General features: G+C 42.6%; 2 protein-coding genes across 4 annotated transcripts; both read left to right on the forward strand.

Moving 5' to 3' along the window:
• Window positions 1-1,319: 1,319 nt before the first annotated feature.
• LOC119362990 lies at window positions 1,320-21,031 on the forward strand. Of its 3 annotated transcripts, none has more exons than XR_005173714.1 (5): window positions 1,320-1,980; window positions 2,576-5,313; window positions 5,921-6,000; window positions 6,088-6,176; window positions 20,882-21,031. XR_005173714.1 is itself a non-coding variant. In XM_037628280.1 (4 exons), the coding sequence occupies exons 1-4, from the start codon at window positions 5,286-5,288 to the stop codon at window positions 20,931-20,933; spliced, it is 243 nt and encodes an 80-aa protein (XP_037484177.1). In that variant the 5' UTR covers window positions 4,911-5,285; the 3' UTR covers window positions 20,934-21,031. The 3 variants fall into 3 exon arrangements, 1 of the variants encoding a protein (XP_037484177.1); XR_005173715.1 differs by having other exon boundaries at window positions 6,094-6,176; XM_037628280.1 differs by lacking the exon at window positions 1,320-1,980 and having other exon boundaries at window positions 4,911-5,313; window positions 6,094-6,176.
• Window positions 21,032-22,657: 1,626 nt separating this feature from the next.
• Window positions 22,658-25,611, forward strand: LOC119362991 (SPX domain-containing protein 6-like). Its single transcript, XM_037628281.1, has 2 exons — window positions 22,658-24,797; window positions 24,898-25,611. Exons 1-2 carry the CDS (start codon window positions 24,597-24,599, stop codon window positions 25,399-25,401), a joined length of 705 nt encoding a protein of 234 aa, XP_037484178.1. The 5' UTR covers window positions 22,658-24,596; the 3' UTR covers window positions 25,402-25,611.
• The last annotated feature ends 999 nt before the right edge of the window (window positions 25,612-26,610 follow it).

The raw sequence follows: 26,610 nt of genomic DNA on the forward strand, positions 1-26,610 counted from the left end.
GTGCTCGGAGAGAAGCGAACAGAAAGATCCGGTCAATTGGGCTGTTTGCGCATTGCTTACGAGACCCTTCTCGCCGCGAAGAACAGAGAGATCCGGTGCTTTTTTCCCCATGAAATCTAAAAAGTGACTGCGCGCTTTTTAGTCGAACCGAGCAGCCGGCTCGGGCTGCTCGATCTCGCTCACGCATGGGGCAGGTGCCACCTGGTTTGAGGCTCACCGCTGCGCTGCCCCTGCTCCTTGCCTTCCTTCTCATGTTGGTACTGGCATTAAATGTGTTCACACTAGTCCCATCAGATAAAGAATACAGATTCACCTACTTTTATTTCGGGATTTTAAATTCTTTTAAAACCGCATCTTTTAAACCACACGTCGGAATTCAGTTCCGTTTTTACCATTAAATTCATCGCGACGGGATCTTTGAAACTAGATCCCGCATGGATATGTTTCGACGAACTTTTTTATGTCAACTTTGGTGCTATATGGTGCAACTAAACTACTATATTGTGCAACTTTTAGTACTACATGATGCAACTTATTTTAAAAATCAGTTGGCCTGTAATTTAATCTAATTGTACACAAATTGATGTTTTAGTTGGCTTATAATATAGTCTAGTTGCACACACATTGATATTTAGTTGCCAGAAGGACTAGTTGCACACACACATGCTAAGTTGACTTGTAATTTAGTCTAGTTGCACATATATTGATGTTTAGTTGGCAGGACACTAGTTGCACACATATGCGCAATTGACGCCACAATGTAGTCTAGTTGCACACACATTGATATTTAGTTCTCAAGACTAGTTACACACATATATACTCGGTTGGCGCGGCAATATAGTCTAGTTGCACACACATTAATATTTAGTAGGCAGGACTATTGACAAACACATATGCTCAATTGGCGCGGGAATTTAGTCTAGTTGCACACACATTGATATTTAGTTGACAAAAAATATTGGCACACACATATGCTCAGTTGGCGCGGCATGTACTCTAGTTGCACACATATTGATGTTTAGTTGGCAGATAGACTAGTTCGTCGAAACATACCCATGCGGGATCTAGTTTTGAAGAGCATGTCGCGAAGATTTCAACGGTGAAAACAGACCACAATTCCGATGTCCGGATTAAAAGTTATAGCTTTTTAAAATTCTGAAACCACAAATAAATGCATAGGAAAACAAACATATGCGCCGAAACATATGGATGTGTTGCTATTTAATACGTAGCAAGGAAAATGGATTAGATGAGAAATATTTTCTGATTATGAAAGGGGACGAAATATTTCCTTAAATAACCGGCCGTTCGCTAATCATATTGGGCGGCTGGGTGCCGGCTAGACGGGTCTTTTTTTTTATCGATACAAGTTCATGCTAGCCATTCGGGCTTTGTAATACAGTTCACGCCACTTCCGCCCCTCGTCGGTGTCTCGCGGGCCCACCTGGCAGTGACGCTACTGCAGCGGCTCCTATCTCACGCTGCAACGATGGATCGTGTCCGTTGGATGAAACCGCACCTGCGTTGGATTCCCAGCATACCTAGCCGAGGAGCAGAGGCCAACAAAAAACTTCGTTAAACCCCAGCAGAACTCGGGCGCGCGGCGGCGGGCGGCGGGCGTAGGCGGCGGGGCTCGGCGAGCATGTTCGGCTGCGCCACTAGCGGTGAGAGTGCGGGGCGACGGCCGGCGGCTTGAGCGCGTGACTGATTCAGCGGCCAAGCGGGGGACGCGCCGGCTCGGGCTGCGGTAATTCCTCAATCGCCCCTTTGCTTCGGCGCCCGAGATTGAGAGCCCCCCACGGCCAGGCGCCGCAGGACCTCACCGGAGTGGGGCGCATCAGCCATTTCCCGCGGGGACAGAGCGACAAGGAGAGGTTGCCGGCTGCGAGCGGCGACAGCGGGCTGTCTCCCCTCAAATCCTCGGCCTACACTGTTAATCGAAGCTGTGCTAACTGGCTCAGGTTGATTTTCCAATAAAAGGTTCGCCCCGGCTCTTTCGCAATCCTGGCTCCACAGCTGCTGACCTCAAGTGTTCATTATTATGCAAAGCTAGGCCACATTTCTGTTGTAGTAGTGAGTACTGGCAACGAGATTTTTCCTATAAGGTTCCTAGCTTTTTTCTTTCCATCCGACTGCATATAATTTACCTTTGCTGTCTGCAATATTTATGCTCCCAGCTTTAATCTGGCCCAAATTGTAATGTCATATTCTGTCTGAATCGTGCCCAGCTGAAAACATCTGTGTACAAATTAATTCTGCCAAAATAACATCCTTGCTATGTTTGCATGATTTAAGTCCTCATTGTGGATGTAGCTGCTCTCTTCTAACAATAAACATACTATATCTGCTGTTTTTTTGTTCATGTTCGAGTCCTTTCTTTTGCTAGACAGATTTCCACTGTTGTTCCCTTCTTTAAATGTCATTCCTTGGTTGGGTGCTTTTAATCAGGTACAATGGTTCCCGCCAACCTAAATTTAATCCTGCACCATATGTTTTGAAAACAGAAAGCTTCGATTTGTTGCTCTAAGTGAGCCTTGACACTGAGGATAACAGTTACAACGTTTTTTTTTTGCAGGAAATTTTCATGTAACTTGTCTTATTATTTCCTGGGTGGTCCTCACTGTTAACTTTTCAAGGAAGTTTGCTCCATGAAGTACAAAAGTAGTGGACATTCTTCCTTCTTCGGCTTATGCTGTCAGTGTAAGGAGGGGATTGGCGGCCCTCTTCTATGCACCGAGCAGTGCTAAGTTTCATGCGTCAAGCCCTTGTAAAAAGAAGCTACCCTCCGGCATTGCGACTTTACTCTGTGGCTTGTTGCTTGAAGAGCTTAGATCATCAAGAACCTACTGGAAGCTTCTTTTACAGTGAGTATAAAAACCAGTGTCTTCCTCCCTTGATCACACTAGCAGTTCGTACATCAAACTGGAACAAGGCCAGGAAGATTACCTTCAGGGAGTGTGTGAAGTTATATGGGCTATCCCGGTCAGTTGGGCTGTTTGCATTGCTTATGCAACCCTTCTTGCCGCGAAGAATCAGAGAGATCCGGTGCTTCATGCGGAGCATTGTTGATTACTGTGGAAGTGCCGGCCCAGAGTTGTTTGAGTTGGCACCTATTTTGGTCAGTAATTTGGGTGGGTCAATGACATTACTACAAGTTCATGCTACAGTTATTCGGGTTTTTGTAGAGTTGTCAATGTTTGAGGATGCTCTTCTCACTTACATTGAGGCCAAGAAGGTTGGAGTTGAGCTGCAGTTGTGCAACTTCCTGCTGAAGTGTTTAGTGGAGAGGAATCAAATCATGTCTGCGAGGAGTTTGTTTGATGATATGAATACATCTGGTCCGTCACCAAATGTGTACTCTTATTCAGTTTTGATGAGTGCTTATACACATGGAGATAGGTTATGCTTGGAGGAAGCATTTGAGCTTCTATGTGAAATGGAAATGAAAGGCATGAAACCGAATGCGGTAACCTATGGCACTTACCTCTATGGGCTTTGCCGTACCAGACATGTGTCATCTGCATGGAACTTTCTTCAAATGCTTTGTCAGAGAGGCTACCCTCGCAACAGTTATTGTTACAATGCTGTGATTCATGGTTTCTGTCACGAGGATCAGGTTCAGAAAGCCATGGAGGTGTTTGATGGGATGAAGAAGGGTGGGTTTATCCCAGATGCCCATAGCTATAGTATATTAGTTGATGGGTTATGTAAGCAAGGGGATCTATTGGCAGGCTATGACGTGCTTGTCGAAATGGTAAGAAATGGGATTGCTCCTACTCTGGTCAGTTATACTTCACTTCTGCATGGTCTTTGCAGAGCTGGAAAGGTTGAATTGGCATTTGACCTGTTTAGGAGGCTCAAAGAACAAGGTGTCAAGCATGACCACATAGTTTACAGCATTTTTCTTGATGGTTGTTGCCAACATTTGGATCTAGAGGTTGTCTATGACCTTTGGAATAACATGGTTCATCATAATTTTATTCCAGATGCTTACAACTATACTAGTCTGATATATGCATTCTGTAGACATAGTTACCTCAAAGAAGCATTGGGAGTATTCGAACTCATGTTTGAGAAGGGAATAAGCCCGAACATTGTGACATGCACCATTCTAGTTGACAGTTTCAGCAAAGAAGGGATGATCGATGAAGCCCTCCTATTCCTGGATAAAGTACGCCATCTTGGAATTGTTCCTAACCTTTGTATGTACAGAGTTATCATAAATGGTCTGTGCAAGGTCAACAAATGCGATGATGTGTGGGCCTTTTTTGCAGACATGATAAAAAGAGGCTGTGTTCCTGATACTTTCATTTATAGTATTATTATTAATGGCTGTGTGAAAGCACTGAGACTTCAGGAGGCTTTCAGATTGTTTCATAAAATGTTGGATGAGGGTACAAAACCTAATATATTCACATATACTAGCCTAATAAATGGTCTTTGCCATAATGACAGACTTTCTGAAGCTGTGACATTGTTTAAGCATATGATTTGGGAAGGATTGACACCAGACAGGATTTTGTATACATCTCTTATTGATTGCTATTGTAAGCGTTCAAACATGGAGGCAGCTTTGGAAATTTTTAGAGAGATGGAGAAAGGGGGCTTATCAGCAGATGCTTTTGTTTATACTTGTTTAATTGGGGGCTTCAGTAAAGTGCTTGCGATGGATGGCGCACAGTGGTTGATGGAAGAAATGATAAATAAGGGGCTTACACCTACTGTAGTAACTTATACAGATATCATAGTTGGATACTTCAAAACTGGAGATGAGAAGAAAGCTCATATGATGTATAACAGTATGCTCCAGGCAGGCATTACACCGGATGACAAGCTGAGTAGTATATTGGGATTTGGCAATGATGGAGATAGTTTTCAGGACTCCCTGGAAGACAAGGATATATCATAAGTTTTCATATTGAGCTCTATGGGTGAACGACCACTTTCAACAATTCATTGGTGGTGGAGAGGGAGAGCAGTTGAAAAACTTGGTATACAGTGAGCAGCTCTCAGCGCTTGTAGCGAGCTTGTACAGGTGATACTAGAAATGCGAGGGCCATGTGTATCGAAGTGGCCTAAAGACATAAGCACGCCTATCCATGTATTCCTTAAGTTTTCTTATTTGATAGTCAATTGACAAGCATTTTCATTGAGCTGAAAGCAGAGAGCAGCCGTGATTGATCAGATCTGGCATACAGCATGTCATTACAGACCCAGGATCAGATCTAGACTGGTGTCTGTGTGTCATGTGAGCAGTGTTAGGCAGCATCTAGGCAATCTCAGAGATGTATATCATAACCCACAGTTCACCAGGTTTGCAGCTGTTATATTGTTTTCCTTTTTTTTTTTCAGTCCTTATGCACACCAAAATTCTACTGTCGGTTTTCTACACCACTTGGTTCCATGCCAACCTTAGAAAAGGAACCTCTCGAAATGGTATATTGGTATTATACCATGCTGCAGGGAAATGTTCTGCACCGATAATATCTTAAGCTAATAGGTCGTTGTATGAGTTGGTGAGTCTCATACATACCTTTGTTGTTTAATAAAATCAGAGCACCTTTGGACCCTCTTTGCACGCATACTGATTTGTACATCTGTTTTCCCATTGAAAGTTTAGGTGGATTTAGTTTTAATTCTGTAAATTGAGCAAACTATAGTCCAAAAACGACTAAAAATTAATAAAAAGATATAAAGAACGGTGTAAGTATGTATTTGTTACCTTTTCCGCATCCTTCTGCTGCATGTATTCCAAGTTTACTTCTTGTCCATCATTTCAATACCATTCAATGTTTCTACCTCTACTGGGTTAGTTTTTGTATGTACATCATTTGCAGCAATATTTCTGACGAAAATTGTTTTGCATCTTCCTTTGGACGATTGAGTTGCTTGTGTTAATATCCGCTAATGCCTTTACCAGGGTTTCGTGTTACATGGACTTCTGTGGATGAACATATCAAAGACGATCTTGATCTTCAGAGTACTGCTCAAGAGGAAGAGGTAGCAGATTCTGCTCAGAATTTTCTACAGCATATTCCAGCGAGTTTCCATCTCGTTGGTGATACTTAAATGGTGCTAATGTGCCAGGTGCAGGCTATTATACTTGTAGCAGAAAGCATGGGAGAAGGCACTCGGTGTGCTCTGAATAGAATTGTGCAGTTGAGGCTGAGAAACTTGTACGTTGCTTCACGTTCCTCTTTCCCTTCAGCATCACACTTTCTTTATACCATATATTTTATGTGTGATAGAAAAATCATATAGTTTTGGTCTCTGTCTGTGTTCACATTCATATTGCCATGTACCGAAGTATAACAATTCATAGGTTCAATTTTTCGAACTAAAACTACGACAAGAATTATGGAACATAGGGAGTACATAACAATTCATGTCACAAGACACAAGTGAATGCTGCCAGCTTTCCACAGTTGAACTAAGCCGCATGATTGGGGGAATCAAATTTGTATTAACAAATGTAAATCTAATAACAAGAGTGTTTGGTTGATTGATTCCATTAATTCTGTAAACAATTTCGGGGTGGAATCTTCCTTTCTAAAACTTTGAATTTCATGGGTACATTTTAGTCATTTTGTTTGTTACTCTTCATGGCTACTATTTATTTCAAGAGCCAAAACATCAATATTGCTACCTGTATCTGACCATTTGAAAAGAGAATACTGTTCTTTTATATAGTGCAGCCTGATACATGAATATGACATGCTATTTCGCAAGAGAACGCGCACATCAATTACTGTTAGATTTAGGTTTAACTTCATTACCTATCCTAAGCTAGTGCGCCTACTCCCTCCGTCCGAAAAAGCTTGTCCCAAGCTTGTTCCTCAAATGGATGGTGCTAGATACATCCATTTGAGGAACAAGCTTTTTCGGACGGAGGGAGTATATGAAACTCTAGTGGAAGTGTTGGGTCATTACCATAGTTGAAAAGCAGAGTCCCATGGTCGTGCGCCTCCGAGCAGCGAGGAGTTGGTCAACAGATGTGTAGGATGCCCACGGTACAACCTTGCGGTGGCCGGTGGTGGTGGATGGTCTTCGCCTCTCTTAGCTAGGTATAATGTGTTTCTTTTGCACCGTGCCGATGTACTCCTATGTCATATGTTTCTTTTGGGCCTATGTCCTGGTGAATCTCAATACAAGTAATGCGTGAGTAATCACCAAGATCACTTGTGTCATAATTGGGAGATAGGAAAACTCTTGGTTGGTCAATGGGATTTGATGGTGAATGAAGGTACCATTGTCTGAATGCTCATCTTAGTTCATAATTTGAATTATTTGACAACACGATTTATGTTACCTTTCTTTCATGACAAAATCTTCTAGTTGAGCCACGTAAAACATTCTTAATGAAGTCAAAATTAAAACACCATGATGATAACTCTAACATCATCTATTGCTTACTCGATACAAGAGAAGAGATGTCATTACGATCAATATCTTCTTTCTTTATTACACGCCTCACTACAAGTCTTTGTTTGAACCTTTTGAGATTTTCCTCAAGAGTCATGTTTGATTTTGCAAAGCCATTTACACCCCACCATTTTAACTCGTTTAGAAAACTCTATTAAGTTCTATTAAGTTCCATACATCAGTAGAGCCCATAGTCGTCATTCTACATGGCAAAAGACCATTAACATTTAATGCTGAGGCTCAAAGCTAGGTGTTGTATTTGGGATTTCATAGCCCTCGTTCCACATGATGCATATGAACAAAGATTTCATGGATATTCAGTACGTAAGATCGCTTCTCCTCAAGATTTATGTTCCTAGGCCCCGGCTCCCATGAGCACATTATTTTTGTAGAACATATATCATGCTCCAGAGTCTAATGTCTTAACAAGTACAATTTTTTAGTCTAATCCGCATTACTATTGGATAGAAAATGGAGAAGAACTTAACGAAGCATGGCACATGATTATAACATCATTGATCCACATGGTACATTAGTATCATGATTGACATAGATTGGCAAACTTGCCACTTTAGAATTAATGTGTGCTTCAGATGTCATAAGGGAGTAAGTATACACAGTCATGGTTAAAACAAGGAGTTAGAATATTAGCGTGTTTTTCATCCATTCTCCAAATAAGACTTCTTGTTGGTCCCATCTTAATAAGAGAACTTACTTTAATTGTGGTGATATGGTCTTACTAGGATAAGTGATTGTTCCATCCCCCCCTCGGAATGTGGTATACTAGAACAACCTCAATTTCGATGTCTCATTATTTACATTTCTCTTACAGTTTGATTCTACCAAAGCACACATGATCATTGCAAAATATTCATGAAAATAACTCGCCCCATGGCTAGACTAACTCACATGATTGTAATTCAACTTAACTAGGGATTTAAACCACACATAATCATTGTATTACAGAGACCAAGTGGTTCACCTCAAAAACATGAATCAAATTTTCTTCTAATGTGTTATTCTTTATTGTCCTTATGACAAAACCCTTAAGTCTCAACTTTATCGGGTGAAGTGCCCTTAAAATGCTCCTCACTAGAGGCCAAGCACTCCTTGGCATAGTCTGAGTCGGGAATTGCAATCTCTTATTTCAGCTGAGATGGTTTTTCTTTATTGGACCGCTCGCGTTATTTTGCCTTATTGTCGTAAATCTTTTTTTTGTTAGCGTAATCTCAATGTTAGTGGTAGGAGTCGTGGGAGCTTTTCCATGTAATGCATGTTGTCGGTTGTTAAGCCCAAGCATGAAAATGCTCTTTTCCTTCCATTTGAGAAAATCAAATGGAGTGGGTGCTTCCCCATGTAATTCTCAATGTTAGTGGTAGGAGTTGTGGGAGCTTCCCATGTAATGCATGTTGTAGGTTGTTAAGCCCAAGCATGAAAATGATCTTTTCCTTCCATTTGAGAAAATCAACTCCATCGTCCAAGTAAATGGTACCATTGTTGGTGTTCATTGCTAAAAGGAGATGATAACTTGAGCGTCATAACAAAACTTGAACCATGAATTAACTTTGTAATTGATCTAAATTAGAAACATGTTTAATTGTTGCCATTGAGTTGAAAACCAAAAGAAACATATGTATTTATAATTGACCATAAAAATAATCAACGCTAGTCAGAATATTATCATATATTGTAACAACTTCTGCTCACTAAATATTTGATCAAAAGTTTTTGTTTGTTTTATTTTGCTTAGAGAAACTTAAAATTAAATAAAGAAACCCAAAAGATTTTCGTTGGGGCGTAACCCTCTCAGCAACGCGCCACATCGGAACCCGCGCGTGGTGTCAAATGGGCAATGGCCGGGCCGTCACCCCCCCACCCCCCCGATGGTGCGCCGTATCTTGATCTGGATACGGTGACAAGTGAGCCAGGATCGGGCCGTCGTATCCTTAGTGACGCGCTACATCGGTGCCTGGATGTAGTGGAAAATGAGCAAGGATCTTTGCATTTGACTCGACGAGTGCGAAGGGTAAGGAAACTAGTCGGACCTAGGAGGATCCGCTTAGGTAGCTGGAGTGTAGGGTCCCTGACAGGGAAGCTTCGGGAGCTAGTTGATGCAGCGGTGATGAGAGGTGTTGATATCCTTTGCATCCAAGAAACCAAATGGAGGGGATAGAAGGCGAAGGAGGTGGGAGGATACCGGCTTCAAGTTGCGGTACACATGGACGGCTGCAAGCAGAAATGGCGTTAGGCATCTTGATCAACAAGAGCCTCATGTATGGAGTGGTAGATGTCAAGAGACGTGGAGACCGGATTATCTTGGTCAAGCTGGTAGTTGGGGACTTAGTTCTCAATGTTATTAGCGCGTATATGCCCCGCAAGTAGGCCACGATGAGAAAACCAAGAGGGAGTTCTTGGCAGGCTTGGAGGACATGGTTAGGAGTGTACTCATTGGCGAGAAGCTCTTCATAGGAGGAGACCTCAATGGCCACGTGGGTACATCTAACACAGGTTTTGAAGGGGTGCATGGGGGACTTTGGCTATGGCATCAGGAATCAAGGAGAATATGTCTTAAGCTTTGCTCTAGCCTACGACATGATCGTAGCTAACACCCTCTTTAATAGAGAGAATCACATCTAGTGACTTTTAGTAGTGGTCAACACTCTAGCAAGATTGATTTCGTCGTCTCGAGAAGAGAAGATAGGCGTGCGTGCCTAGACTGTAAGGTGATACCTAGAGAGAGTGTTGTCCCTCAGTATAAGCTTGTGGTTGCTAACTTCCGCTTTCGGGTTCGTGTCCAGGGATAAGCGTGCCAAAGTCGCTAGAACGAAGTGGTGAAAGCTCAAGGGGGAGGTAGCTCAGGCGTTCAAGGAGAGGGTTATTAAGGAGGGCCCTTGGGAGGAAGGAGGGGATGCGGACAATATGTGGATGGAGATGGTGACTTCCATTTGTAAGGTGGCCTTGGAGGAGTTTGGAGTGTCCAGGGGAAGTAGAAGTGAAGCTAAAGATACCTGGTGGTGGAATGATGGTGTCCAAAAGGCTATTAAGGAGAAGAAAAAATGTTTCGGACTCCTATACCTAGATAGGAGTGCAGACAACATAGAGAAGTACAAGATGGCGAAGAAGGCCGCAAAGCGACCTGTCAATGAAGCAAGGGGTCGGGCGCATGAGGACCTCTACCAGCGGTTAGACACAAAGGAAGGCGAAAGGGACATGTATAAGATGGCCAAGATCCGAGAGAGGAAGACGAGGGATGTTGACCAAGTCAAATGCATCAAGGACGGAGCAGACCAACTCCTGGTGAAGGACGAGGAGATTAAGCAGATGGCGGGAGTACTTCAACAAGCTATTCAATGGGGAGAATGAGAGTTCTACCATTGAACTGGATGACTCCTTTGATGATACCAGCAGGCGTTTTATGTGGTGAATCTAGGAGTCTGAGGTCAAGGAGGCTTTAAAAAGGATGAAAGGAGGCAAGGCGATGGGCCCCGACTGTATCCCCATTGAGGTGTGGAGAGGCCTCGGGGACATAGCGGTAGTATGGCTAACCAAGCTCTTCAACCTCATTTTTCGGGCAAACAAGATGCCATAAGAATGGGCGAGGCTGAGTATATTAGTACCAATCTTGAAGAACAAGGGGGATGTTCAGAGTTGTACTAATTACCGTGGAATTAAGCTGATGAGCCATACAATGAAGCTATGGGAGAGAGTCATTGAGCACCGCTTAAGAAGAATGACAAGCGTGACCAAAAATCTGTTTGGTTTCATGCGCGGGAGGTCGACCATGGAAGCCATTTTCTTGGTACGACAACATATGGAGAGATACAGTGAGCAAAAGAAGGACCTGCATATGGTGTTCATTGACTTGGAGAAGGCCTATGATAAGATACCACGGAATGTCATGTGGTAGGCCTTAGAGAAACACAAGGTCCCAACAAAGTACATTACCCTCATCAAGGACATGTACAATAATGTTGTGATGAGTGTTCGAACAAGTAATGGCGACATTGTTGACTTCCCGATTAAAACAGGACTGCACCAGGGTCAGCTTTGAGACCTCATCTTTTTGCTTTGGTGATTGATGAGGCCACAAGGGATATACAGGGAGATATCCCATGGTGTATGCTCTTTGCGGATGATGTGGTGCTAGTCAATAATAGTCAGATGGGGGTCAGTAGGAAGTTAGAGTTATGGAGACAAACCTTGAAATTGAAAGGTTTTAGGTTTAGTAGAGGTGCAGTTTCAGTACTATTAGGTACGAGGAGGAGGTTAGCCTTGATGGGCAGGTGGTGCCTCAGAAGGACACCTTTTGATATTTGGGGTTAATATTGCAGGACGGGGGTATTGATGAAGATGTGAACCATCGAATCAAAGCCGAATGGATGAAGTGGCGCCAAGCTTCTGTCATTCTCTATGACAAGAGAGTGCAACAAAAGCTAAAAGGCAAGTTCTATAGGATGGCGGTTCGACCCGCAATGTTGTATGGCGCTGAGTGTTGGCCGGCTAGAAGGCGACGTGTTCAACAGTTAGGTGTGGCGGAGATGCGCATGTTGAGATGGATGTGTGGCCACATGAGGAAGGACCGAGTCCGGAATGATGATATAAGAGATAGAGTTGGGGTAGCACCGATTGAGGAGAAGCTTGTTCAACATCGTCTGAGATGGTTTGGGCATATTCAACACAGGCCTCCAGAAGCTCCAGTGCATAGCGGATGGCTAAAGCGTGGTGAGGAACACTAGATGCAAAGAAAGGAAAACACATGCCAGATCTGTTTGGCTACTTCTAGATGCTTCCACTCTAGTGTAGTATTTCTTTTGTTTTCTTTACCCTACCCATTGTTTCTAGAGTTCTCTAGTTATAAGTAGTTGTGAGTAGAGAGATGAATCCTAAATAATGTTTTCTAGAGTGTTCCAGCTATAAGTAGAAGTATGTGAAGGCTTCCCAAAGCCCTATAAATAGAGGTCCTCACCTCTACTTTGTGAATCAGACTATGTACCCACTACCTATAATAGAACTTGTTCTTATCTAAGGTCTTGAAGTAGATCTTGTGCTCTAGGTGTTCTGGATTGAACTCTTGCTGCCATATCAGCCTACATTTGCCTCTAGAGCGATATCCCTTCAACACTTGTGCTGTACACATTGTAGCAGCAAAGTGGAGTTGCTCCTCCACAACCTTTGTGCTGCTTCAGGTGGCATCAGAGCCTCGTTGACCCATACTAGTTCTTGCTGTCCTCTTCGAGAGCAAGCTGCAGCGAGCAATGGAGCAATTGGAGAAGAGGATGGATGCCGCATAACAACAAATCAAAGAGCCGCGTGAAGATCTTAATTGGAGATTTGATCAGTTTGGTTGAGATGATAAGAAAGGGTGTCCCCCCTGCTACCATTGAAGGAGATTCATCTAAAGAAGAAGAAGATGTTCATCAAAGGAGATGTAATCTTGGAGCAAGACCGCCACAATAATGTGCTGTTCAACGTGCTTCAAGAAGGCCAATATCCTCCATATCCTCATACCGAAGGCTCGTCTAGGAGTCAGCCTAATAGAGTGGAAGAAAAGACGGCTCCACCAAAGGCAAAATGACCCATCCAGAAGCAAACTAGAGGCAAGGGCAAGTCCAATGAAGGCCCAAAATGCTATAAATGTGGTGAAAAGGGACACATATCCAACAGCTGCCCACTAAGAAAATTTGTTAACACAACTATCCATGATGATGAAGGCGATGAGGAAGAATACAAATCTGAAGATGTAGAGGGACAAGAGGTTTGTCAAGAAGAAGGTGAAGAGGTGGTATGTGTGATTCAGCATCTCCTATGTTCCACACCACAACCTGACGACACACAACGGAAGAAAATATTTGAGAGCAAATGCACAGTGAATGGCAAGGTATGCAAGTTAGTGATTGATAGTTGCAGCTGCGAGAATCTTATCTCCCAGAAGTTGGTGAGCCATTTAAAGCCTGATACTCATGATCATCCAAACCCCTACACTATTGGGTGGATCAAGAAAGGAGTGAATATTGTTACAGTATATGTGGATTGTACTAGCCCTTTCCATCAGTTTGGACATTTGGTTGTGTTGGCTAGTGCATGGAGCTTAACATGGTATCGGAGCTAAGGTCTTGAGTTCAAGTCCTGGTTTGCGCAATTTATTTAAAAATTGCTGATAGCCCCCCTTTGTGTCCACGTAGAGGCCTCTTGAGTCATACGTGAGTTTCGCGCGCCGTCGCTCTCTTCCGGTTGTACGTGTTGACTTGTCTTCCCCGTCACACGTGAGAGGGGGTGTTACAGTATATGTGGATTGTACTAGCCCTTTCCATTAGTTCGGACTTTTGGTTGTGTTGGCTAGTGCATGAAGCTTAACAAATATGAGGATCACCAAACAATGCAACCTGTCACTTTCCTTGAGCAAGCATTATTGCTCAAATGTGTTGTGTGACGTAGTTGATATGGACGCTAGCCATGTTCTTCTTGGGAGACCTTGGCAATTTGATGTGGATACTACACACAAGGGCAAGGAAAACTCTACTCTTTCATTTGTAACAAGAGAAAGATCATTATCTTACCAAACAAAACCGAAGGTAATACCTCTAAGGAGGAGGGGAATACTATGTTAACTATCCCCCATACCTCTCATGAGTTTATGGAAGACTTGAAGGAGGCAGATTTGTGTGCTGCACTTGTTGTAAAAGGAGAAGAGCACCCGACTATTGAAATTCTAGCAAAGGTACGTGGTTTATTGGTAGAATTTCAGAACATACTTGGAGAGCCACAAGGCTCGCCACCGATGAGAGGAATTCAACATAGAATTGACTTAATTCCGGGAGCAAGTCTTCCTAATCTTCCACACTATCGAATGAGCCCAAAGGAGCATATATATTGAAGGAGAAAGTGGAGGAATTGCTGCAAAAGGGGCACATTCGAGAAAGTATTAGTCCATGTGTTGTACCAGCCCTACTCACGCCAAAGAAAGATGGATCTTGGCACATCTGTACGGACAGTAGAGCCATTAATAAGATCACTGTAAGGTATAGATTCCCGGTTCCCCGTTTGGATGATATGTTGGATCAGCTTAGTGGAGCAAGAGTGTTCACAAAGCTAGATTTAAGAAGCGGATATCATCAAATCCGTATCAAACCTGGGGATGAATGGAAAACCGCCTTCAAGACAAAGGAAGGGTTGTTTGAATGGCTAGTCATGCCATTTGGACTCTCAAATGCACCAAGTACCTTTATGTGCTTAATGAATCAAGTCCTTCGACCCTTCTTGTCCCACTTTGTTGTGGTCTATTTCGATGACATCTTGATCTATAGCAAGGATGAGGATGAACTCTTTGATCACATTCGGAAGGTGCTAGAAGTACCAAGGGAAAATGAGCTCTACGTCAACTTGAAGAAATGTGTTTTCCTGCAAACACAACTTCTTTTTCTAGGATTCGTCATAACATGTGACGGTATTCGTGTTGATGATTCTAAGGTTGAAGCAATCCCAGAATGGCCAACTCCGAAGACCATTTCTGAGGTAAGAAGTTTTCATGGCCTTGCAACTTTCTATAGGCGATTTGTGAAGAATTTCAGCACTATCATAGCACCAATTGCCGAGTGTTTGAAGAAAGGAAAGTTCCAGTGGACAGAAGCAACTGAAGCTAGTTTCAATGATATTAAACAAAAACTATCACAAGCTCCTGTCTTGGTGCTACCTGATTTCAACAAGACTTTTGGGTTGGAGTGTGATGCAAGTGGAGTAGGCATTGGAGCTATTCTATCTCAAGAAAGGAAGCCCATTGCTTTCTTTAGTGAGAAGTTAAGTGAAGCTAGACAGAAATGGAGCACCTATCAGCAAGAATTGTATGCCGTTTTCACAACCTTGAAAATTTGGGAAGTTTATTTGCTGCCTAAAGAGTTCATTGTATATAGTGACCATCAATCATTGAAGCATTTTAGAAATCAAAAGCATGTTGACCGCATGCTAGTGAGGTGGGCAGCATATCTGGAGAGGTTTAACTATCTCATCGTGCATAAATATGGGTCAACGAACGGAGTGGCCGATGCTTTGAGTCGTCGTGCATGCCTCCTGACTTCTTTTGAAGCTGAACTTCCAGGCATGGATCAAATAAAGGAGTTGTATGAGGATGATTAAGACTTTGGCCATGTTTGGGTGAAGCACCTAAGGGGCCAGCCATTAGGTGACGACTATTTGGTGCAGGATGGCTATCTCTTCAAAAATGATCGTTTGTGCATCCCAAGGAGTTCTCTGCGTGACAAACTAATTAGAGAACTCCATTCAAGTGATTTTAGTGGCCATGTTGGATGGGACAAGACTATCGCTAATTTGGAAGCTCGCTACTTTTGGCCACAAGTAAAGAGAGATGCTAGAAAGTTTGTCCAGTGATGCCCTATATGTCAAACCTACAAAGGCCAAGTCCAGAACACGGGATTATACATGCCTTTGCCTGTTCCTGTTGCTTCATGAGAGGACATCTCTATGGACTTCGTCTTGGGCTTGCCAAGAACAAGACGAGGAAGTGATGTTGTGTTTGTGATTGTGGATAGATTCTCTAAGATGGCCCATTTCATCCCATGCCGCAAGACAACGGATGCTCATCATGTGGCAAACCTATTCTTTTGAGAAGTGTTCAGACTTCATGGAGTTTCAAGGTCCATTGTCTCAGACCGTGATAGCAAGTTTCTTGCTGCATTTTGGCTCACTTTGTGGAAGCAATTCAACACTGAACTAAAATTTTCTAGCACTGCTCATCCACAAACAGGTGGGCAAACGGAAGTGGTGAACAAGTTTTTGGGTAATCTGATCCGTTGCATTTGTGGAGAAAGAAAGGGGCAATGAGATATGGCTTTATCTCTTGCAGAGTTCTCCTACGGTAACTCCAAGCATAGATCCACATGAAGGAGCCCTTTTTCAATTGTCTACACTAAAGTTCCAACACATGTGGTGGACCTGGTGAAACTATCATCAAGGGGAAACTCGAAATCAACATTATCCTTTGCTGATAATTACACCGAGTTATTTGAAGAGATTCGCGGTGCTTTGGAACCACAAAATCAGAAATATAAACAACTTGCTGATTGCAAAAGGAGGCCAAAATCATTCCAAGTCGGTGATAAGGTGATGGTCTACCTCTGAAAAGAGAGGCTGCCTTTAGGTGTTAAAGGGAAACTTAGGCAGCGAAGATATGGGCCCTTCTCTATCGTGAGGAAGATAAATGATAATGCTTATGTGATAAATCTTCCAAGTGACATGGGTATCTCCAACACTTTCAATGTTGCGGACTTGACGCTCTACCATCCAGAAGAAGTGCTCTATGAAGATAACTCGAGGGCGAGTTCCAAACAACCAGGGGAGAATGACGAGGAACACTAGATGAGAAGAAAGAAAAACACATGCCAGATCAGTTTGGCTACTTCTAGATGCTTCCACTCTAGTGTAGTATTTCTTTTGTTTTCTTTACCCTACCCACTGTTTCTAGAGTTCTCTAGTTATAAGTAGTTGTGAGTAGAGAGATGAATCCTAAATAATGTTTTCTAAAGTGTTCCAGCTATAAGTAGAAGTATGTGAACCTATAAATAGAGGTCCTCACCTCTACTTTGTAAACCAGACTATGTACCCACTACCTATAATAGAACTTGTTGTTCTTATCTAAGGTCTTGGAGTAGATCTTGTGCTCTAGGAATTTTGGATTGAACTCTTGCTGCCATATCAGCCTACATTTGCCTCTAGAGCGATATCTAGCGCAACATGTTGAAATTGTTCCTTCAACACTTGTGTTATACACATTGTAGCAGCAAAGTGGAGTTGCTCCTCCACAACCTTTGTGCTGCTTCAAAGCGTGTTGATAATGACAAGAGAGGTCGGGGTAGATCGAACGAGGAGTCCGTAAAGAAAGATCTGAAGGATTGGAGTATCACCAAAGAACTAGCCATGGACAGGGGTGCGTGGAAGCTTGCTATCCAGGTGCTAGATCCATGACTTGGTCGCGAGATCTTATGGGTTTCACCTCTAGTCTACCCTAACTTGTTTGGGACTGAAGGCTTTGTTGTTGTCGTTGTTGTTATAAACTTAAAATTATATAATGATCAGCAAAAACATTGGTTAAATTAACAAGAAGTATTGATACAAAGCAACAACATAATGCATTCCAATGTGTCATCAGGCAAAAGGACTCACATTCAATTACATAATGTTTAGTAAAATTTGACAATAAAAGTTGCCATCAACAATTACAATAACCAATAGTATCTATTTTGTTATTAAAATTCTCAATGACATGGTATAAAAATGCCATTAATATTGGACATTAGTATAACCGTAATAATAAACATGACACCCACTAAGTGAACATTATTAGTGTAACATTCACGATGAAAAATACATTAATATTAATCTTCAAAATATCATAAATTCTCCAAATAATAAAATTTGGACATTGATATTAAATCAGGATTCGCCAAATAATAATGTTTGGTAAGTGATAATGATTAGATAAATAACATGGCTTGCTTTGCCAATAATTTTCAGCAACAATTGTTGTAAAATGACCATGATATTAATAAAATTCTCAAAACAAAACTTTCTCGTTCCGAAAATTAATCATAATTTTGTCAACATGGTCTTCATTGCATCAACCAATGCATGTCTAAATTAAAGTACATAAAGTGCACCATGAAGAGACTTTAATTTTGCCCAATAGGCACACTGATCCAACATTATTAAGTGGCACGGTGCGACGTGCAAAATCGAACTGCATGACTATTAACGTTCAGCGTGAGATGGCCTCAACCTATTAAGGAAATGCAGTGAGGATGACAACAACATAAACTTTTTGCTCTCAAATAAAAGATCTGAATGAAATATTCAAAAACTTTAGGAGTGACTCATAATCGTGCTCAAGATTAATATTATTTTACTATCTTAACATATAAACATTAAACTGATACTAAAATTGGTATCAACATAGAAAATGTCATAATTATGACATCAGCATTAATACCACATTAAAGTTTTCTAAATAAAATCTCCTAGTCCATTTTCCAAATAAATAAATATGATTTCTAGCATAAATCCAGGGAAAATTTTATTGAGAAAATTTTAACGCGATATTAGTGTTGATGCCATTGTTATGATTTTTTTAGTGCTGATCTCATTTTTAGTACCATTTGAATGTTAAATATTAAGATTGTAGAATGATATTAATGTTAAGCACAATTATGACTCACTCCCTAAAGTTTCTGAATATTTTATTAGGAAATTTATTTGGGCATGAAGTCTATCTTGATGGTATCCTTATTGCACTTCCTTAAGGGTGTGATTATTGCTAACGAGTTGAGGCCATGTCAGGCAGAATGCTAATGGCCGTGTGGTTGGTTTTTCGCACCGCACTATGTGATCCAATAATGTTTGGCTAGTGCCTGTTGGGAAAAACTAAAGTATTTGTCGATGCATTTTAAATGCCCGGCTAAGTTGTACTCCCAAGTCTGTGATGTCAGCCTAGCCATGAGGTGAGATAGGTGACCTTTTGACTGAATGATCATGTGTGCTATGATACAGTTAAGATGCATGATAAGTGTAAATGATGAGACATCATCGAAATTGCGAGCTTGTTCTATTATACCACATTTAGGCTTACTAACACCAATAGCACTGACAACAAAAAAACGGTGGTACTTCTCCTATTAGGATGGAACCAACAAGAAGTCTTATTTGGCTAATGAATGGAAACCACACTGGTGTTGTGACTACTTTTATCATGTTTATGTGTACTTACTCCCTAATGAAAAGCACACATTAATGTTAAAGAAGCAAGTTTGTCGGTCCAGTCTCAGTTATGACATTAACATTGCTGTGGCTTGTGATTATATTTCAGGTGAACTTTGTTTATAATCATGTGACATGTTTTTTATTGAGTTCTTGTCCGGCCAAAGTGATGTGGACCAAGAACTAAAATGTATGCATGTTAAGACATTAGACTCTAGAATGTGATATATGTTCTACTAGAGTAAAGTAATCACCAAGAGCCTAGGAACACAAATCATGCGATATGAGTTCCTATGCATCATGGACTAAGAAGGACTAGGAAATCTCTATTGCATCACCTAATGTTGAGCCTCAATATTTCCCTATGACTAATTGGTGCATGATTGCTCATTGTGTATTGTTGCCATATAGGGTGAAGACTACGAGCTCTGGTGTATGGAACTTAGTAGAGTTTTCTAAGTGAGTTAAAATGGTAGGCCATAAATGGCTCTGCAAAACTAAACGTAATTTTGAGGGAGTTTTTGGGAGGCTCAAACAATGGCCTGTAGCCACCAAAAGGCTCATAATAAAGAGAGAAGGGATTGATCACAATGGCATCATCCTGTCTTGACTGAGGAATTGTCACAATGCTTGTGTTATCACTCTGGCATGCTTTTATGCTGATTGAATTTTTAAATATCCTGCGTGGCTCAACATGAATGTTTTGTCATGAAAGATAGGAAACATGGCATGTTGTGAATAATTCAAGTTATGAACTAAGTCAAGCGCTTATACAATGGTACCTTAAGTCTGCGGTGTGAGTTTCACTGCCTTTTGTGGATGAAATCTCATTGGCCAACCAAGAGATTTGATGATGCCTCATGCAGTATTTGTATGGAGGTTCACCGGGACATGAGTCCAGAAGGAGTATAAGTCATATTGTATTGATATGCACCGATAGAGTATGTAGGAAACACATTAGGCTCAAGTACTCTGTCTCACCTGCTCCGAATGTTAAGGGTGATAAAATTGTGACATTTCAATGACCGAGGAATCAGTTAAAACTGACCTGATAATGCCAGTTCTTTATGCTTCAGTTGTCAAAAGCACCATATGTAATCAAATATGAACATATCCTTATTTATGTTGGGGATACTCGGCATACACTAAATCTAGAAATGTACACTACTCGAAAGCAGCCACCAAGTCTTGGAGTGTATGCACAATAAAAAAGATTACACACTCTCTTATAAGGATACAAGTAACCTTGAAATTGTAGGTTGGTCGGAAATTGTTAAATTGTTATTTATGTGAGGTGTGTGTGGATATTATGAATTCTACTCTACGTCATGTTACATCTCCACTCTTGTGGAAAGAGCTACATCATGGGAAAGCTCAAGAAAGGACAACCATGGCATCATTAGTGATGCAAACTAGTTCGTGTTATGCTAAGAGGCTACCAGACATGTTGTATTCCGAAGGAATTCTTTCCCCAAAATTAAAAGTAGTAGACGACACCTTTAAACCAGTTATAGTGATTATGAACACCCAATGCTCTATGCGAGTAATAACATGTCAATTGTGTTAACAAAACTATTGACACTATATTAATGTTGTTGGAAATAGAATCCAAGATTAAACATATGATGTTTGTCTCATAAGTTTTGTGGTTCATCTTGCTAAAGGCTTATCACTGACCCTTCTATGGTTATGTTGTCAGGCATAGGTCCGGAGATCCTTTTGATGACAGTCAAATAAACCAATTCCCATAAAGTATTATGCTTTTCATTTCAAGATATGGTACTGTAAGTACAGAGGTTCAGTGACATTTCTTTTGTCATTGTAACACTTTATTTTGGTCTGTTATTTCTATCGAGAGTTGGCCTATGATGTTTGCTTGTTAACCTTATGATAAAGGGGTAGAATGTTGAAATTAATCTCCTGGTATAACAAACCGAGAGAAAGTGGGGGAGAAATGTCTCTTACCCTACGCACATGTTTATCCTGGCACCCAAAACCAAAGTTGGTTTCAGTCCCTTAGCATCTCTGGCGCGCATGCACAAACACATTTTATGGGTTAAACCCCCTATACTTCTAACTACCGATCCTAAAACATAGATAAGGAGGTTTGAATGGTCATATGCCACCACCAGACACCAAAGATGGTAGTGTTAGCGACCCCCAACATGACTGTCGTCTTGCTGCTTCCTCTTCCCTAACGAAGTCCACATCGCCGGAGGGTCACGGCCGCTGGCATGGGCCACCCCCTAAAAATCTCAACTCCTTCTCGTGAGTGTCCGATCTCTGATTAGTTTTAGGTGTTCTAATCATGAGATTAAGATCCAAGCACATCAATTCATGTCTCTCATATTATTTACTTCATTTTTTGGCTGCCCAGTGGCAATCAGCACCTTCAAAATGTGGTTAACCAACAGTTAACTTGTACTACTTGTATAATGAAGAGGGAACAATAGGTCATTTGTTCTTGCAAAGGATATATAACGAAACAATTACTTTTCACCAGGAAAAGAATATCTACAAAAGGTTTACTAGGATAACCCCATCTCAAAAATAATTGAGCACAAGCCTCTCTAGCTGGAATAACTATAATATATTTAGAGCTTTGCACTAACAAATGTTTCCTCCATCTTTAACTGTTTCTAGTCTAAGTATCTACTTGTACATAGCTTTAGAATGATGACGTACAAAAAGGGCAGAAGAACACTTTGTGATGAGACGCCAAAAGCGTGATATCCGTGGATATGCTCCGGAATAAACCATGAACTGGAACTGGTTAGGCTTAAGGGCCATCCTTTATATGGGAGGGAATATATATTTGGAGTATTATCTTAAAGAAAAAATAATAATATGTCAATTGAGCGGTTCTGCATGTTTATATGCTACAGTGTGTTCTTTTTCAAGGCTTGTTGGTACCGTGCTTCGAGAACAACATTTTGCAGTTTTGGATATATTCCTTTTTTTTAGAAAAATGTTCTTCTCTGGGCAGTAGCAAATATTCCTGGTTGGTTTTGGTTTGTTAGTTCTTTTTTTTTTGTGGAAATTGGTTTGCTAGTTCAACATGAATTCCATTCTTCTTTTCATTTTGGTTTTCGTCATGTTCACTAAAAATATTGAATATCTCCCTCAAAAGCATCACCACATAAAAGAAAGAACGAAAACTACTTATTTTTTAAACCGGAGCTCTGAGAGCTCTGAGGGTCATGGCCACTATTGAACACCCATATGTAACAATTTAGTTGGAAGTAAGTTGTCTGGAAATTGAATTTGGATCAGTGTTGGGAAGGAAGAAGGCACAACAGAGCATCGAGGTCGTCGCCGATAGCACTGGGGCGAGCATAGCGGGTACGCTCGCCCTGGGGACGCCGGCAAGGCCTTGACCAGGACGAGCCATAGCCAGCGGCAGGCGGAGGCGATTTCGAAGGTTAACGGTTTGGGGTGTGGGAGGGGAGGGGGTGCAGGTTCATCGGATAAAAAAAAGTCTGATGGTCACCGACTTAGGGATGGACGGGAGGTGGCCCAGCACGACGGCGAGGCTGGCCGTAAAACGATGAACAATGGCGGAGGAGGTGGTAGAAGGCCATCTGATTGTTCGCTTTAGATCGGATGGTCTAGAAAATATCGATTGGCCCAATATTTTTCGTCCAGTACCACTATCCAGCCCCCATCTGTAATCCATGTTGAATTCAACAGGATAAAATACTACACGGTGAGGGCCTGAGGGGAGAGTGCTTCTCACGCGAAGCTTATAATGCCATAAAATATTCTGGACCCGTTCTTCTCTCGTAAGGATCATCAGGCAGCCCACTGAAGCACCTAAGAAACTGTCGGATTTCAAAGGGAACACCACCCACCCACCGGAAAACCATCAAGGCAGGCAAGGCAGGCCACATAACTCCAAGGCCAACAAGAAGAGAAGATCCTATGGAATCTCCCTCTCGTCGCTCCTCCTTTACGTGCGAAAGCGACTACAATTCAATTCGCGCAGTGCAGTGCCCCCCGTCTTGCGGGGGAACAAAAGTCGCTGCTGCACCCACGGTTTCCCTGCGGGAATATGCTTCTTGTGTGATCCGGATTCCAGTCACCACTCTTTCTCTATCCGTCGTCCCAGGACCAATGAACGCCCTTCTCTCTCATCCCCGACACCGAAATCGCCACGTCCACACCCTACTTCGTCCCCTCTAAACTTGGGTTTCCAACTAGGCACTCAATAAATGAATAAAATCTAAGTTCAATGTTTTTCCAGACGGTGCATAAGCCTTCACAGTTTTTTCATCTTTCCTAACGAGTGCATAAGCCTTTGCCAGTTTGCGCATGAGAGTGCCCATAAAAATTCCTACTATTTTTTGTGAAAATTTTATAGTGTAACTGCAAGGTTAAACATCTAAATACCGAAGTTTTACAAAAACCATCTGTACAAGTATGTCAGGCACACTTGCACAAAATGATCCGCCCATAAGCTCAAAGTTGCTTTGTACGTCAATAGTGCCCGTGGAGTTTCAAGCAATTTTTACGAAATTTGTATAGGGTAAACGTGAGGTTGAATAGTTACAAATCAAAGTTTGTGGGTACTCACTTGCACGAAATGATCCGCCAATATGCCTAGAGTTGCTCCTCGATACCTAAACAACACTAATTGTAAAAAATTCAAACTACTTCGTGGACAATTTATAGTCTAGACACAAGGTATAAATTTAAATACTGACGCTTTATGAAACCTGGTCCGGCCTACCGATAAGCTCAAAGATAGCTTCTTTGTATGCGGACAATGCTGGTCAAATTTCAGATGATTTCGAGTGAATTTTTTGTGTGAATACAAGGTTCAAATTCTAAACATTGGGATTTCATGGAGATAATATCTTCCATTTTCGTGCGACATCCATACATAAATATTTGAATTGGAGTTTTTAAAATCAAATTCAAATTCTATCAAAGTATTATGAAATCATTTTTTGAGGAAAAAATTGATTGTAGAAAATTTAATTCTTGAGAGACAAACGAGATACTACCAGTGATACTATTAATATTTAAGCTAGAGCAGAGCAGAAGGTTCTCAACCACCGGGTGCCCATAGCGCGGCCTCACGCACACCGCCCCACGCCTCACGCCCCTTGCCACGCTTAGCATATGCCGGTAAATATTCCGAGAACGTCACCATCCTCTTCCTCTTCCTCTCCTCCAACCGCTTACCTCACTAACCACGTACGTACACGCTGGCCGCGCCTATATTACCAGCACTCGTCGCCGCTTCACCCCTCATTAATCCATCAACACCACCGCTTGCTCCCCTTCATATCGTAGATTGTTGTTGCATTGCCCTCGAGGAGACGAGGTCATTAGTTGATTACCAGCTGCCGATCGGTTGCGGATTAATTGGGCCGAAGGCAGTCGGTGATCTCTTGATTGATTTGGACGCCATGAAATTTGGAAAGTGGCTCAAGAGGCAGATCGAGCAGAGCCTCCCGGCGTGGAAGGACGAGTTCCTGAGCTACAACGAGCTCAAGCCCGTCATCGGCGCCGTCTCGCCGGCCGACTTCGTCGCCCGCCTCGACGTTCAGATCGAGAAGATCAACGCCTTCTTCATCGAGCAGGAGGAGTTCTTCATCATCACGCACAGGGTATGTGTTTGCGCTGATCACTAGCCAGTCAGCCCCAATGGCTTCGCCTGCGCTGTGAATTTCTCTGACGATTACTGTTTTCTTTGTGTTGTACGAGCAGGAGCTGCAGGGGGCGATCAGGAGCGCGCTGGAGAGGAAGCCGGCGGTGCCGGCGGCGGCGCACGAGGCGGAGGTCGCGGCGATCCGGAGGGAGATCGTCAACTTCCACGGCGAGATGGTGCTGCTGCTCAACTACAGCAGCGTCAACTACATCGGCCTAGCCAAGATTCTCAAGAAGTATGACAAGCGCACGGGCGCCGGGATCCGGCTCGCCGTGATCGAGACCGTGCTAGTGCAGCCCTTCTTCACGGCGGAGGCGGTGTCCCTGATGGTGAGGGAGTGCGAGGCCATGATGGAGGCGGTGTTCCCCACGGCGCCCGGCGAGGGGCAGGCGGCGGCGCGGCGGGACCGCGAGGCCCTGGTCGCCGCGGAGCAGAGGATCTTCCGCAACACCGTGTCGGCGCTCCTGGCCATGCAGGACGTGCGCAGCGGCAGCTCCACGCGCGGCCGCCACTCCCTGCCGCCGCTCAACCTGCCGGACTCGGACTGGCTCCGCTCCTTCTAGCCGCCGCCCCCCATTCCCCGTCCAATGATCCCCGCCGGCCTCTTCTTGGTGGTCTCCCCAGCCACCACAGCCACAGCCCACAGATATGTAATTGGCTATCTGTAGTTTCTAACTTCTTTTTTGTCTCCTTTTCATTTTCCACATGCTGGTGTAAGATGGTAACAAGGCGTGAGCATACAAATTCATCCTACTGTGCATTATGCTCCTAAATCTTTGTCGGGACACTGACCCAGCGTCAAATCTAATTGAGTGCGTCGTAGAAAATTATATCTAATTCAAACTGCCATGATGCTAAACAAAAATTATGGTTCTGATTTTCTAAGAAACAGATTAGCAATTCTTTCAGCTCTGGCTCCTGATGAGTCTAGAGGTCAAGGCAAAACGTACAACAGAAAATTGATCGTTCCCCAATGATTATACCGTTTCAGATTTTCCAGACCAATCACGAGTTAATCCATTAGTCTGAAGCTGATAATGCTATGTGACTGGATCAAGCAAATCGACACCGAGGGCTTATATGTTTAGAGAAACAATTCCGTCAGGCTTGAGCTACGCAAGATGATTCCTTCGCCGAAACGAATATACCTTGATATTGTAGCGAAGCGGCCAGAAGACTACATCAAAAGCGACGAAGATAAACTATTTATTGTCAATGTGCACAGCCTACGATTTTGGTTGGAGATTCAGCAGCTTCTTGTCATAAAATTGTTGCAGCGAGTAAGAACAAGTTTCATAGTCCGCGCCGTTCTCTTTGTTTTTATCGATTCTTTCTCCCTCTCATGTTGGAAGATGATGGGCATATTCTCGCTCCAGCATCGACGGTAGGTAGTAGGTGCAAAGGAAGATGGACTTAATTTGCAAGGCAATTCCGAATTTCTAAATATTCCTCCAAAATGCTAAAACTCGAACAATGAGATAGCAAGCCGAGTCTGTTTTTCTTTTTGCATGATGGATGAAAAATGGGCCATGCATTTTAAAATGCGCGGCCGCCTCTGGTGCATGAGAAATCAAATTGATTCATGCATAAGAAGGAAGAAGCATGTCCAGAAAGTATTCAACCGAAAAAAGCCGCCTCCGGTGCAGCCGTGGTAATCAGCTCAAGCCGGTAGAACCCTGATTTATTTTTTCTTGTGTGCGTCGGAAGAACCCTGATGTTCTTCACGTTGCTTCATTACCCAGCTGGTCACGCGACTGAGACGTCGACTGAGA

The sequence above is a fragment of the Triticum dicoccoides genome, chromosome 2B (genome assembly GCF_002162155.2).
Source record: "Triticum dicoccoides isolate Atlit2015 ecotype Zavitan chromosome 2B, WEW_v2.0, whole genome shotgun sequence".
NCBI classification, from domain to species: Eukaryota; Viridiplantae; Streptophyta; class Magnoliopsida; order Poales; family Poaceae; genus Triticum; species Triticum dicoccoides.

Coding starts and splice junctions, on each gene's coding strand:
- LOC119362991 (XM_037628281.1), top strand. CDS start 24,597: ATGAAATTTGGAAAGTGGCTCAAGAGGCAGATCGAGCAGAGCCTCCCG. Junction 24,798..24,897: donor TCTTCATCATCACGCACAGG/GTATGTGTTTGC, acceptor TTGTACGAGCAG/GAGCTGCAGGGGGCGATCAG.
- LOC119362990 (XM_037628280.1), top strand. CDS start 5,286: ATGTATATCATAACCCACAGTTCACCAG. Junction 5,314..5,920: donor CATAACCCACAGTTCACCAG/GTTTGCAGCTGT, acceptor TGCCTTTACCAG/GGTTTCGTGTTACATGGACT. Junction 6,177..20,881: donor CAGTTGAGGCTGAGAAACTT/GTACGTTGCTTC, acceptor TTATGTTGTCAG/GCATAGGTCCGGAGATCCTT.